The sequence below is a fragment of the Delphinus delphis genome, chromosome 1 (genome assembly GCF_949987515.2).
Source record: "Delphinus delphis chromosome 1, mDelDel1.2, whole genome shotgun sequence".
In the NCBI taxonomy this organism is placed as follows: Eukaryota; Metazoa; Chordata; class Mammalia; order Artiodactyla; family Delphinidae; genus Delphinus; species Delphinus delphis.
The window spans coordinates 134,306,836-134,318,977 of NC_082683.1; the positions used below are offsets into that span (position 1 = coordinate 134,306,836).

General features: G+C 47.1%; 1 protein-coding gene across 3 annotated transcripts in view; it reads left to right on the forward strand.

Moving 5' to 3' along the window:
• The first annotated feature begins 1,361 nt into the window (after window positions 1–1,361).
• TOR3A (torsin family 3 member A) overlaps window positions 1,362–12,142 on the forward strand; it is a 45,993-nt gene continuing 35,212 nt past the window's right edge. For 2 of the 3 annotated variants that reach the window (XM_060034697.1, XM_060034678.1), the window contains exons 1-4: window positions 1,362–1,675; window positions 2,811–2,924; window positions 3,495–3,760; window positions 5,362–5,540. In XM_060034697.1, the coding sequence (XP_059890680.1) occupies window positions 1,408–1,675; window positions 2,811–2,924; window positions 3,495–3,760; window positions 5,362–5,540 (827 nt within the window). In that variant the 5' untranslated portion in view covers window positions 1,362–1,407. The remainder of the gene's footprint in view (window positions 1,676–2,810; window positions 2,925–3,494; window positions 3,761–5,361; window positions 5,541–12,142) is intronic. The other variant, XM_060034689.1, reaches the window with a different exon arrangement.

Below are 12,142 nucleotides of genomic sequence, written 5' to 3' on the forward strand. Positions count from 1 at the left end.
AACTGCTCTGTGGAAGGTTTGAGTTCAGTTCTGACGTCCCTCTGAATGACTAAAACATACAATATGCATACATAATGTAGCTTTTCAATTTCACTTTCTTGGTATCCTCACACAGGTGCTTATCTGATATATGCAGCTGTTTGTCTTGTCTTTTTTTTTCTTTCCTCTTTTGTAAATTATCAATATGTATATTCTTATTGCCATTTTGTTCATTGTTTTGGATTTGTTTTTGTAAGTCTTTTTCTTTCTCTATTGCTGTTTGAATTAAAGGCAGGAGCACATTTGGTGAGCTCTTGAGGAAGGAACAGACCTGGCGTTGAGTGTTATCTAAGAGACTGGGATGAACATATGAATCAGTTTGGCTGTGACAGATCTGGTGCTAGGATTCACCTTATTGTATGGAGAGGCCAGCCTCAAAGCCACTGAGCCTATGAAATTAGTCAAGTCCCATGATTTCGAGACAGCAGTTTCTTTCTAGGACAAGACGGCTCTTAGGCCAGTGGCTTCAGTAACTCAGGTGATTTTGAAAAATGCATTAAGCTCTTCCAAAATGTAGCGACCTTGTTACCTGCTCAGGTTATGAGAACAGAGTCCCAGGAAAGAGGCTCCAAGGTCTTTTGCCAGTGGTGTCTGAGAAGCTGCTCACAGCCACAAGCATTTGAAAGTTGCAAACTTAAAGCCAAGGAAGTGCACCCAGTACTCGGCCTAACTTGTTTTTAATGGGCTATGATAACATTGGTATGAGACCTCGTGATTTTCCCATGGCTCTGGGAGCTTCCAAAGCCCCAATATCTCCAGACTGGAGCCCACCAGCTTCCTCTTGCTTTTGGTGGACTCCAGCTGTGGAAACCTGCTGATTATTTGCTACTCTGTTTCATTTCCCATTGTAGAGGAGCCAGGCCCCGGCTGACTGCCCTGGCCAACTCAAACTCCTGGGTGAGATGGTTGCCCGACTTCGTCTAACAGGTTGGCAAGAAGTTGATCTGCAGACACGGGACAGGGCACAAGTGGGTGCCCGTGTTAAGTAGGCCTCAGATGGGCCACCAGAGCCGGAAGTATCTGGGTGATTACTGACAGTGGCCATCTTAAGGCCTGACTTCAACTTCTTTGCAACCACAATCACCCAGAAGAGACTGCTTGCTGCCTGGCAGCGAGTCCCCGGTGGGTGGGCGGCGCCTGCAAGCGGCCTCGGGATGCCCTCCGGGGCACCATCCGGGTTTCGGTTCCCGGCCGGCGTCTGGCTCGCCCTGGGTCACATGGGAGGCGAGCTCTGCCCGCCTGCGGTTCCCGTGGCAACGCCAATCCCCGGCCAATCCGGGCCTCGGAAGTGCCGGCGCCGCCCGCCCACCCGGGGCTGGAAAGGGCCGTGGAGGACGGGCGGCGGCGGGACCGGCTGCCGACCCGGCCATGCTTCGCGGCCCGCGGAGTCCACTCTGGCTCCTGCTCCTGCTGCTGCTGCTGCCGCCCCCGGGCACGTGGGGAGACGGCGGCCGCGCGAGGCCGAGGGAGGGAGCCGAGGAGGCGGGTGAGGCCGGGTCCTGCCCGGCCTTCCAGGGCCTGCGGGAGCGGCTGAGGGCGGCCGGCGCCCTCTGCAGACGCTACTGGGCTCTCTTCAGCTGCCGCGTGTGGCCCGAGGGATGCAGGCAGGATGAGGAGGAGCCGGCGCGGCCCCTGGGTAAGACCCGCCGGCTCAGGAGGGCGGGAGAGCGCGGACTGGGTGCGCGAGGCACGATGGAATCTGGGCACGGAGGTCAGAGCCTCGCGCCTGCTCTGGGCCATTGTGACCGAGGTCACGAGGCGGGCGCCTTAGCCGCCGGCTTTGCTATTCCGCCCAGCCTTTGGGCCAGGCTGAGGGCAGGGAGCCTCTGCGGGACCAGGAAGGCCCGTCACTGCCCTCCTTCCCAGCCCTGGCGCAGCGCCCTAGTGCCTACGAGTGGACTTGGCTGCGCTCCCCCACGTCACCCGTTCTTGACTCCTCCAGACGGATCACACTTCCTTGCTGTCTCCGAACCTGCCCTGGCATCATTCCAAGGAGCTGCCCTTGCCCACCTTCTTGATGGCTTTAAGGAAAGTCCCCGGTTGGATACACCCCCAAGTACCTTCTTCCCCTTTGCTGCTTATGGCGGCGGAGGCTGGGCTGTGAGTCCACCGGACCTGAGTTCTGATTTATTCTCTGTCACTGACAAATTGTGAGGCAGGGTTGTCACGTCACGGTCGTGGACCCAGTGATCTCTGAAGCTCCTTGCAGTCGATGTCGTTACTTCTAGGTCCTGTAATAGTACTGTAACGGTAATGCTGCAGTGGTGCTAGAAACATCTTCCATTTAAATCGAGAGTTCTAAATTCCAGTGAATGGTTTTTGTTTCGTTTTTGCTAATGCTGGGCATATTCAAATTGACATTTGATAAAAGAATCGAGACACTTGGGGTTGGCCGTGATCAGATGATTCTGCAATCCAAAGCAAGTAGGAAGAATGATAATCACCAGTTACTATGTGTCTCCCTCCTAGGCTCCAAACTCCTTGCAGGCAGGGCTTGGGTTTCTTACACGTCTGGCACAAATGCTTAAGGCTTATTTGTTGAGTAAACTGAGCTTTTGCTGCAGCCGGAGCTGCATCTATATATAGCAAGGCCATCTACTTCCTCATAGCCGGAGGTGCCCATTTGTGCCCATTCCCTAGTGCGGCACAAGGAAGGCCCAGGGCAGGGCAGCAGGGAGTGGCTCTGGAGAGAGGACGGGAGAAGGGAGGCAGTGCTCAGCTCTCCCCGGGCCCTGGGCTCCGTCCCTGTCTCACAGCTCCTCCTTTTCCAGGCTGGAGCCTTCCCCTGTTGGGCCAGCAGTACCTGGATATCCTGACCACCTGGTACTGCAGCTTCCGGGACTGTTGTGACAGTGGGGACTGCAGGATCATCAATAACTTCACAGGTTGGACCTTACATGACCCTCAGGCCCAGGAATCTGTGGGGAGGGGAGGTAATTCAGGAAAATGCTAGGATGAAGGGACCCAACCTCTGCCTGCCCACAGCTGGCAGCACACCCTCCCTGTCTCCACCACGGCTCCTGATCGAAACCCTGCAACCTCATGGCTGAGAGGAAGGAAAGCCTTGGAGGAGGGCTTTGCACACACTAGCTGCCTCCACTAGGTGTTTGCTGAATTGAATTAGAATGAATAAAATGAGGGTGTCTCCATAAAATATTTAGGGGGTCCTGAAACTTCTGGGTGGGAGCAACTTCCTCATCCGGATGGGATTCTGCCAACCTTTCTGGGGTGTCTTCAGGACCTTCAGAAAGGGTGAAGTCAACATTGATTTCTCACACTCTTCAGAAAATAGCCCTGAATCTCTTCCGCTGCAAGGTCTGCCCAGTGGCTTCTTGTCCTGAGGCCACCAAACAGGATGGCTCCCACCTCATAGACGCTCAGTCTCTCAGCTGTCGCCGAGCCTGGTGGGGATGCACCTGTGGGCACCTCTCAGCATGGCTCTTTCCTGGCCCTAGGCCTAGAGGCGGATCTGCGCGTGCGCCTGCACGGCCAGCACCTGGCCCGGGAGCTGGTCCTGACAGCAGCCAGGGGCTACTTGGAGCTGCCCCAGCCAGACAAGGCCCTGGCTCTGTCGTTCCACGGCTGGTCTGGCACAGGCAAGAACTTCGTGGCGCGGATGCTGGCAGAGAACCTGTACCGGGACGGGCTGAGGAGCGACTGTGTCAAGGTGTTCATCGCCACGTTGCACTTTCCTCACCACAAGTATGTGGACCTGTACCAGGTGAGGCCGGCCGTGCCGGGGAGCTGGGCTAGTGGGGCCGAGCCCGGCTAAGGCTCCGGCAGCTGAGGCGCAGGCCCCCGTGCTGGGAGGGGGGCTGAAGCCAGCCCTGGGTGTGGCGGTTGGAGGACGGGGGCGCAGTTGCAAGGGAACCTGTAACCCACAGAGGCATCCACTCCACACAGATGAGGCCCTGAACATGTGGAGGAAAGAGTGATGTCCCAAACGCTATTCGTCCCGAGCTATCGCCCTCCCAGCCATACAGGAGCGGCCAGACACTGAGCTTAACCAGAGACTTCGTGTGTTGATTTTTCTGTCACAGGAGTAGTGGAAAGGCCTCAGGAAGTGTGGAACAGAGAAAGCAAAAACTTTATCATGATCTCCCCACACAGACACCGCCACAGTTAGCATTTTGGTGTACTTCCTTCAGGCCATTCCCCTGTGCTCTTTTATGTCACTGTAATTATATTGGACAGAAAGTTGCATATCCCACTGTTTTTTTAAACAGGCTTATCGAAAGTGATTTTTCCATGTCTTCCCCAAACTACTCATTATATGTCAACAAGTGGAGAGCAGAAAGTGTCTCTGCTGCTCTGCTATTTTGGGTTTCATTCAGACATGTTAGCCAGACGATGACCAGACCCCACTGCAGCATGACAGAGGTGGTTGTGTCTACGTTTGGCTTTTAGTTCCAATATTTGTAGTGTGTTAACCTGGGAAGATTATGTAAGCCTTTGAGGACAGATTGCCTGGCAATCTTTCAGTGCAGCCCAGGAGGGCAGGGGTAGGCTAATGTGTTCTAAGGGCAGGCAGCTGGTCAGCCGGGCCTTCCCAGAAAGAACTGGCTGGCTTTGCAGTAAAACAGCTGTGAATCTCAGCTTCCTCGCTGTGAAAATCACTCATCCCTGCCCATCCTCTCACACACACTATGGGGAGATGGGGCTGAAGTCAGAATCCAGGAAGGCTAGAGGTGGATGGTGAGTGTGGGCTCTGCTAAAACACCCCACCCTGGGGCAGGAGCTGGCCCTGTTCTCCTGAACCCTGTAGAGCAGCATCTTTTCACTAGAGGGCTTACAATCCTGCCTGGGGTGGGGAACCCCAGTTTTGAGTTGGCTGGGTCCCAAACAGGTCCTCCCCTGGGTTTTTCCCCGAGAGCCCAGCCTGGTGCCAGCGGGTGCTCTGCTTGTGGGAGTTCAAGACGGCACCTGTGGGCATTCAAGCCTATCTCTGCCTGTCACCCCCCCTGAGAAAGCCTGAATCCTATCCCTGGGGAGGGTGAGTTAGGGTTAGTTCTGGGATGGAACCTCATCCTGAAGGGGAGGGAGCATGGCTGGGGCCACTTCCCAAAGGCCCTCTTCCTTTCCCCAGGCTGGCTCCACCTAGTTGGCTTTCAAACCTCAGGGCTCAGGAGAATCACCTGGGAAGCTCATTAGAGGCAGATGCCCTAGCTCCACCCCCAGAGGTTTGGATTGGTGGTTCTGCGGTGGAAGCCAGCTCCAGGTGATCCATTGCAGGCGCCCTGGGGAAACCAGTGCCTCACCAGGGCCCGCGGGGGTAGAAGGTGCCTCTCACTGCACCTCAGCAGCTCCCTGTATTCTGTGCAGGAGCAGCTGGCAGGCCAGATCAGGAAGACGCAGGAGCACTGCCACCAGACCCTGTTCATTTTAGATGAGGCTGAGAAGCTGCACCCAGGACTGCTAGAGGCCCTCAGGCCACACCTGGAACGCCAGGCCCCCGAGAACCCGAGGGCCAAGTCCCCGAGAACCATCTTTCTTTTTCTCAGGTAAGGTCTGGGGAATGACAGTCAGGAGGACTGGGTGAGGGGAGGAAGAACCCTGTCCAGGCGCTGTGTGTGCCAGGCCTGGGAGCTGTTACTTGGCCTGTAAGCCGGCGGTGGAGGGCTTCCACGCTTTTCTAGGCTGCCCACCCTTTTCCACAAGGGAGACCAACACAAACTCCGGGAGAGAAAACAGAAGCCCAGCTGACTGGGTGGCAGCAGGGGCGGAGAGCCTTAGGTCTCCCTGCTCCTGCCTTGATTCTGCCAAGCACTTCTGAAGGACTCTGACATCCCCTCCCCCAGCACAGGCCAGCTAACTAGCTCCCAGGACCAGCCTGGGGAGGACAAGCTGTCCCTCATCTGACCTCCTCCATGGTTCTCTTAGGATGGGGAGGCTCCCCTCAGACTCCCCAGTTAGTACATAGCCTCCTGAGAGAGGGACACTGGGAGTCCCCTCTTAGAAGGACATTATGTGTTCTTTTTTAATTGAGGTATAATTGACATATTAGTTTCAGGTGGACAACGTGATTAGCTATTTGTTTATATTGTGAGGTGATCACAGTAAGTCTAGTTAACACCTGTCACCATACTAGTTACAAAACGTTTTTGTTCTTGTGATGAGAACTTTTAATATGTACTCTCTTAACAACTTCCAAATATGCACTACAGTATTAGTTACTAAAGCCACCATGCTGTACATTACATCCCCATGACTTATTTATTACTTGAAGTTTGTACAGTATTTGTCTCATTCATCTTTCTCTGTCTGACCTATTTCACTCAGCATAATGCCTTCAAGGTCCATCCATGTTGTTGCAAATAGCAAGGTTTCCTTCTTTTTTATGGCTGAATAATATTCCATTATATGTGTGTGTGTGTGTGTGTGTGTGTGTGTATGTATGTATACACACACACACACACTTTTTTTTCTATATCCATTCATCTGTTGATGGACACAGGTTATTTCTTATCTTGGCTATTGTGAATAATGTTACAGTGAACATAGGCGTGCAGATATCTTTTCAAGTTAGTGTTTTCATTATCTTTGGATAAATGCCCAGAAGTGGAATTGCTGGATCATATGGTAGTTGTATTTTTAATTTTTTGAGGAACCTCCATACTGTTTTCCATAGTGGTTGCACCAATTTATTTTCCCACCAGGAATACACAAGGGTTCCCTTTTCTCCACAGCCTTACCAACACTGGTTATTTCTTGTCTATTTAATGATAGCCATTCTAAAAGGTATGAGGTGGTATCTCATACCTGTTATGATTTCCATAATATCCCCCATGATTAGTGATGTTGAGCACCTTTTGTCTACCTGTTGGCTACTTGTATGTCTTCTTTGGAAAAATGTCAATTCAGATCTGCCCATTTTTTAATTGGACTATTTTTTTGCTATTGAGTTGTATGAGTTCTTTATATGTTTTGGATACTAACCCGTTATCAGATATATGATTTGCAAATATTTTCTCCCATTTAGTAGGTTGCTGTTTTATTATTTATTTATTTGGCCACACTGGGTCTTAGTTGTGCCACACAGGATCTTTGTTGCTGCGTGCGGGATCTTTAGGTGTGGCATGCGGGCTATTAGTTGCAGCATGTGGGATCAAGTTCCCTGACCAGGGATCGAACCTGGGCCCCCTACATTGAGAGCGCAGAGTCTTAACCACTGGACCTCAGCGAAGTCCCTGCCTTTTTGTATTGTTGATGTTTTCCTTTGCTGTGCAGGAGCTTTTTGGTTTGATGTAGTCCCACTTGTTTATTTTTGATTTTGTTGCTTTAGCTTTTGGTGTCAAATCCAAAAAATATTTGCTAAGACCAATGTGAAGTAACTTACCACCTATGTTTTCCTCTAGGAATTTCATAGTTTCCGGTCTTAAGTTCAAGTCTTTAAAAGTCTTTTTAAAGTTTTTAAAGGCCCCCCCCCCCAAAATAAAAAATACCAAATGTATGAAATCTCAGTTATGTGTGAGCATGGGCTGATTAGTCATTAGTCCATCGAGATGTCTTATTTAAGAGGAACGAGTGGGCGATTTTAAGTTAAAATGGTCCTGAAGTAAGAACCAGATGTCTTATAAAGATCACCATTAGCTACCCCCACGGAGTATAGGCCCGGTGCGAGAAGAGGGATCCCTGCCGAGCGGGTTGCTGGTTTCACGCGGCATGCTGATTAAGCTCGTGATCTAATGGAGCGGCCATAGGATATAATGGAAATAAAATTGTTAGGGGACATATAATATGTACGAGTATGCATATTATGTAATATGTAAAATTAATGAAATTTAATACGAGCTTTAACTTACCGTATGGAAAATAAATGAATGCACAATAACACATAGCATGTACATATGAATATTTACAAGAAGAGACAAATATTAATATGCATGTGTATATGTGTATGTGATATGTACAATAAAATGTTTTTGAAACAGATTACTTTTAATACTGACATAGTACTGTAGTGTTATGGTAACTCTACAATAAGCTTTTTCAAGGAATAGTTTATGTAGAATTCCAGCTTTGGGTGTTGGTGGTGAGGTTTAACGTCTCTTCCTTGAGTCTTAGGGAGGAATGGGGTTCTCCTTTTCCGGTTTACAAGACCGGGGTATTTCGTTATACTACAAAGACTCTTCATTTTAAGAGTTTATTTTCAATAAGGCTGATTGTTGGTATTAGCACTAAGATTAGGAGAAAGTATAGGATAGATGCTAATTGGCCTACGATGATGTATGGGTGTTCTACAGGTTGGCCTCCGATTCATGTTAAGGTTAGGAGGTCTGCGATTAGAGTTCAAAATAAGAGTTGGCTAAAGGGTCGGAATATTATACTTCGTTGTTTGGATGTTTGAAGTATTGGAATAAAGATTAGGATGAGGATGGAAAGTAGTAGTGCTAGTACTCCTCCTAGTTATTGGGAATTGATCGTAAGATTGCGTATGCAAATAGGAAGTATCATCTGGTTTGATGTGTGCAGGGGTGCTTAGTGCATTTGCTGGGGTATAGTTATCGGGGTCTCCTAATAGGTCAGGTGTGAATAGAGTTAGTGCTAGCAGGGTTAGGATTAATAGTAAAGCGCCTAGGGTGTCTTTGATTGTGTAGTAAGGGTGGAATGGGATTATATCTATGTTGGATGGGATTCCTGTGGGGTTATTGGATCCTGTTTCGTGTAGGAATAGCAGGTGAACAGCTACTAATGCTGTGATGATGAATGGGAGGATAAAGTGGAAAGCGAAGAAACGTGTTAGTGTTGCTTTATCTACGGAAAACCCGCCTCAGATTCATTCTACCAAGGTAGTGCCAATGTAAGGGATTGCTGATAGGAGATTAGTGATAACGGTTGCGCTTCAGAATGATATTTGTCCTCAGGGTAGGACATAGCCTACGAATGCAGTAGCTGTAACTATTAATAGTAGGAGTACGCCAGTGTTTCATGTTTCTTGGAATATATGAGAGCCATAGTATAGGCCGCGTCTGATGTGGGCGTAAAGGCAGATGAAGAATATAGAGGCTCCATTTGCGTGTAAATATCGAATGAGTCAACCGTAGTTAACGTCTCGACAGATGTGTGCGACTGATGAAAAGGCAGTTGAGGTGTCTGGCGTGTAGTGTATTGCTAGGAATAAACCTGTTAGGATTTGTATGATTAGGCAGAGGCCTAGTAGGGAGCCAAAGTTTCATCATGAGGAGATGTTAGATGGAGTGGGAAGATCAATAAATGTGTCATTGAGAATTTTTATTAGTGGGTGTGTTTTTCGGATGTTGGTCATTAAGGTTCTTGTAGTTGAATTACAAGATGATTTTTCATGTCATTGGTCGTGGTTGGAGTCCATGTGAGAATAATGGCAATATATATTGTTTTTATTATGAGCACTATGTTTGTAATTAGTCTTGTGGGGGTTTCTTCAAAGCCTTCACCTGTTTATGGTGGTTTAGGGTTGATTGTGGGTGGTGCTATGGGATGTGGAATTGTTTTTAGTTTTAGTTTTAGGTCTAATAGTATTTCTGATTTATTTGGGAGGAATGTTAGTTGTGTTTGGTTATACAACGGCTATAGCTACTGAGCAGTATCCTGAGGTTTGGGTTTCTAATAAAGTTGTACTAGGGGGATTTCTTTTAGGTTTGGTGGTAGAATTTTTAGTGGTGTTGTATGTTTTAGAGGGTGGAAAAGTGAATGTTGTGTTTGAGTTTAATGGGTTAGGGGATTGAGTCATTTATGATACAGGGGATTCTGGATTTTTTAGTGAGGAAGCTATAGGGATTGCTGCATTGTATAGTTACGGCACTTGGTTGGTTGTTGTTACCGGATGGTCTTTGTTTATTGGTGTGGTGGTTATTATGGAGATTACTCGGGGTAATTAAATAGTAGCATGCTAAGGGTTATAGTGATGAGGAAAGATAGGAAGTAGAGTTTGATAAGGCCTTTTTGGTTTGAAGTTAGTGTGGAGGCCTTTAGTTGAATGAGAGCTATAGTTTTTGGTAGAATGGTTTCTGTTCAGGCTAGGTCTAGCAAGGAGGTTGCAAATTTCTGGCTTATTGTTAGGATTAGGTGAGGGGGTAAGCGATGTATAATTGTAGGGAAATAACCTAGCAGGGTAGAGAATTTAGTAGAGTCTGATGGATAGGGATACTTTAGGTTTTTTGAGTAGGTGTTAATTTCGAATGCGAGAATAAAGCCTAGGGTTGTTACTATAAGGGCTGTTAGTTTTAGGTATAAAGGTATAGTTATTAGAGGGGTAGTTATTGGGGGTATACTGTTGGAGAGAATAAATCCGGCAAAGATGCTTCCGATTAATAGGCGTTTAATAGGGTTAATTAGTATGGGGTTAGTTTCATTAATGTTTAAGAGAGGAGGGAAGCGAGGTTGTTCTAGTAAAGTAAAGAAAATAATGCGAGTGCTGTAAATAGCTGTTAGGGAGGTGGCGATTAGTGTTAGTAGTAGGGCTCAGGCGTTGGTATAAGATGAAGTGGCGGCTTCAGTGATGAGGTCTTTAGAGTAGAATCCTGTGAGAAATGGTATTCCTGTTAGTGCGAAGCAGCCGATGATTAGGGCAGTTGTAGTGAAGGGAAGGATTTTGTATAGTCCTCCTATCTTTCGAATGTCCTGTTCATTGTTTAGATTGTGAATGATGGAGCCGGAACATAGGAATAACATAGCTTTGAAGAAAGCATGTGTACAAATGTGCAGGAATGCTAGGTGTGGTTGGTTGAGGCCTAATGTCACTATTATTAGGCCAAGTTGACTGGAGGTGGAAAAAGCAATGATTTTTTTGATATCATTTTGGGTTAAGGCACAGATAGCTGTGAATAGGGTGGGGAGGGCACCTAGAGAAAGTATTATTGTTTGAATAAATTTGTTATTTTCTGTTAGAGGGTAGAAGTGGATAAGTAGGAAAATTCCCGCTACGACTATTGTGCTTGAATGGAGTAGGGCTGAAACTGGAGTGGGACCTTCTATTGCTGAGGGTAGTCAGGGGTGTAGACCAAATTGGGCTGATTTTCCAGCTGCGGCTAATGTGAGTCCTATAAGAGGGAGGATTGGGGGATTTTGGTTAAGTGTGAAGATCTGTTGTAAGTCTCATGCGTTTGTATTATGTAGGAATCAGGCTATGGATAGAAGGAATCCGATGTCTCCGATACGGTTATATAGGATTGCTTGAAGAGCGGCTGTATTAGCGTCTGTTCGTCCGAATCATCAGCCAATTAATAGGAAAGATATAATTCCTACTCCCTCTCATCCGATAAATAATTGGAAGAGGTTGTTAGCTGTGACGAGGATAAGTATGGTAATGAGGAAGATAAGTAGATATTTGAAGAATTGGTTGATGTGAGGGTCGGAGTGCATGTATCATATTGAAAATTCTATGATAGACCATGTAATGAATAGTGCTACAGGCATAAATATAAGTGAAAAGTAGTCTATTTTAAAGCTGAGTGTTAGTTTAAGGGTATGGATAGTAATTCAGTGTCAGTTTGAGATGAGTATTTCTTGATTTGTGTGGATAAATATTATTATTGGGATCAGGCTGGTGATGAAAGCAAAGAGGGTTATATTTTTTACATAATGTTGGTACTTGTTGTTTTTGTAGAGGTTTGTACTAGATGCTATAACAGGGGCGATCAGTATGAGTAGTGTGAGTAGGGCGGAAGAAGTAAATAAGTTTATTACTTTTATTTGGAGTTGCACCAATTTTTTGGTTCCTAAGACCAATAGATAACTACTATCCTTTAAAAGCTTGAAAAAGCCACATTGTTAAGTGTGGAGGGCATGAATTAGCAGTTCTTGCAATACTTTTTCGGTAAGTAAGAAGTTTTTGTCTTCTGTTTTTAGTTTCACAAACTAACGGTTTTTTTAAACTACACTTACAATAGAGAGGCCCTAAAATGATTTTAGGGTTTAGTGACAGGAGTAGGAGGGGGATAATGCATAGGGCTATTAAGGTATGTTCCCGTGTAAAAGTAGGGGTAAGGTTGTTAATATGGTGTGTGTTTGCCGCGTTGTGTTATGATTAGTATGTATAGGGAGTAGAGGGCTGTAATTACAATATTTGTTCCTATAAGGATGATAGTGAGGTTTGATCACGAGAAAGTTGATAAAATTACGAGCA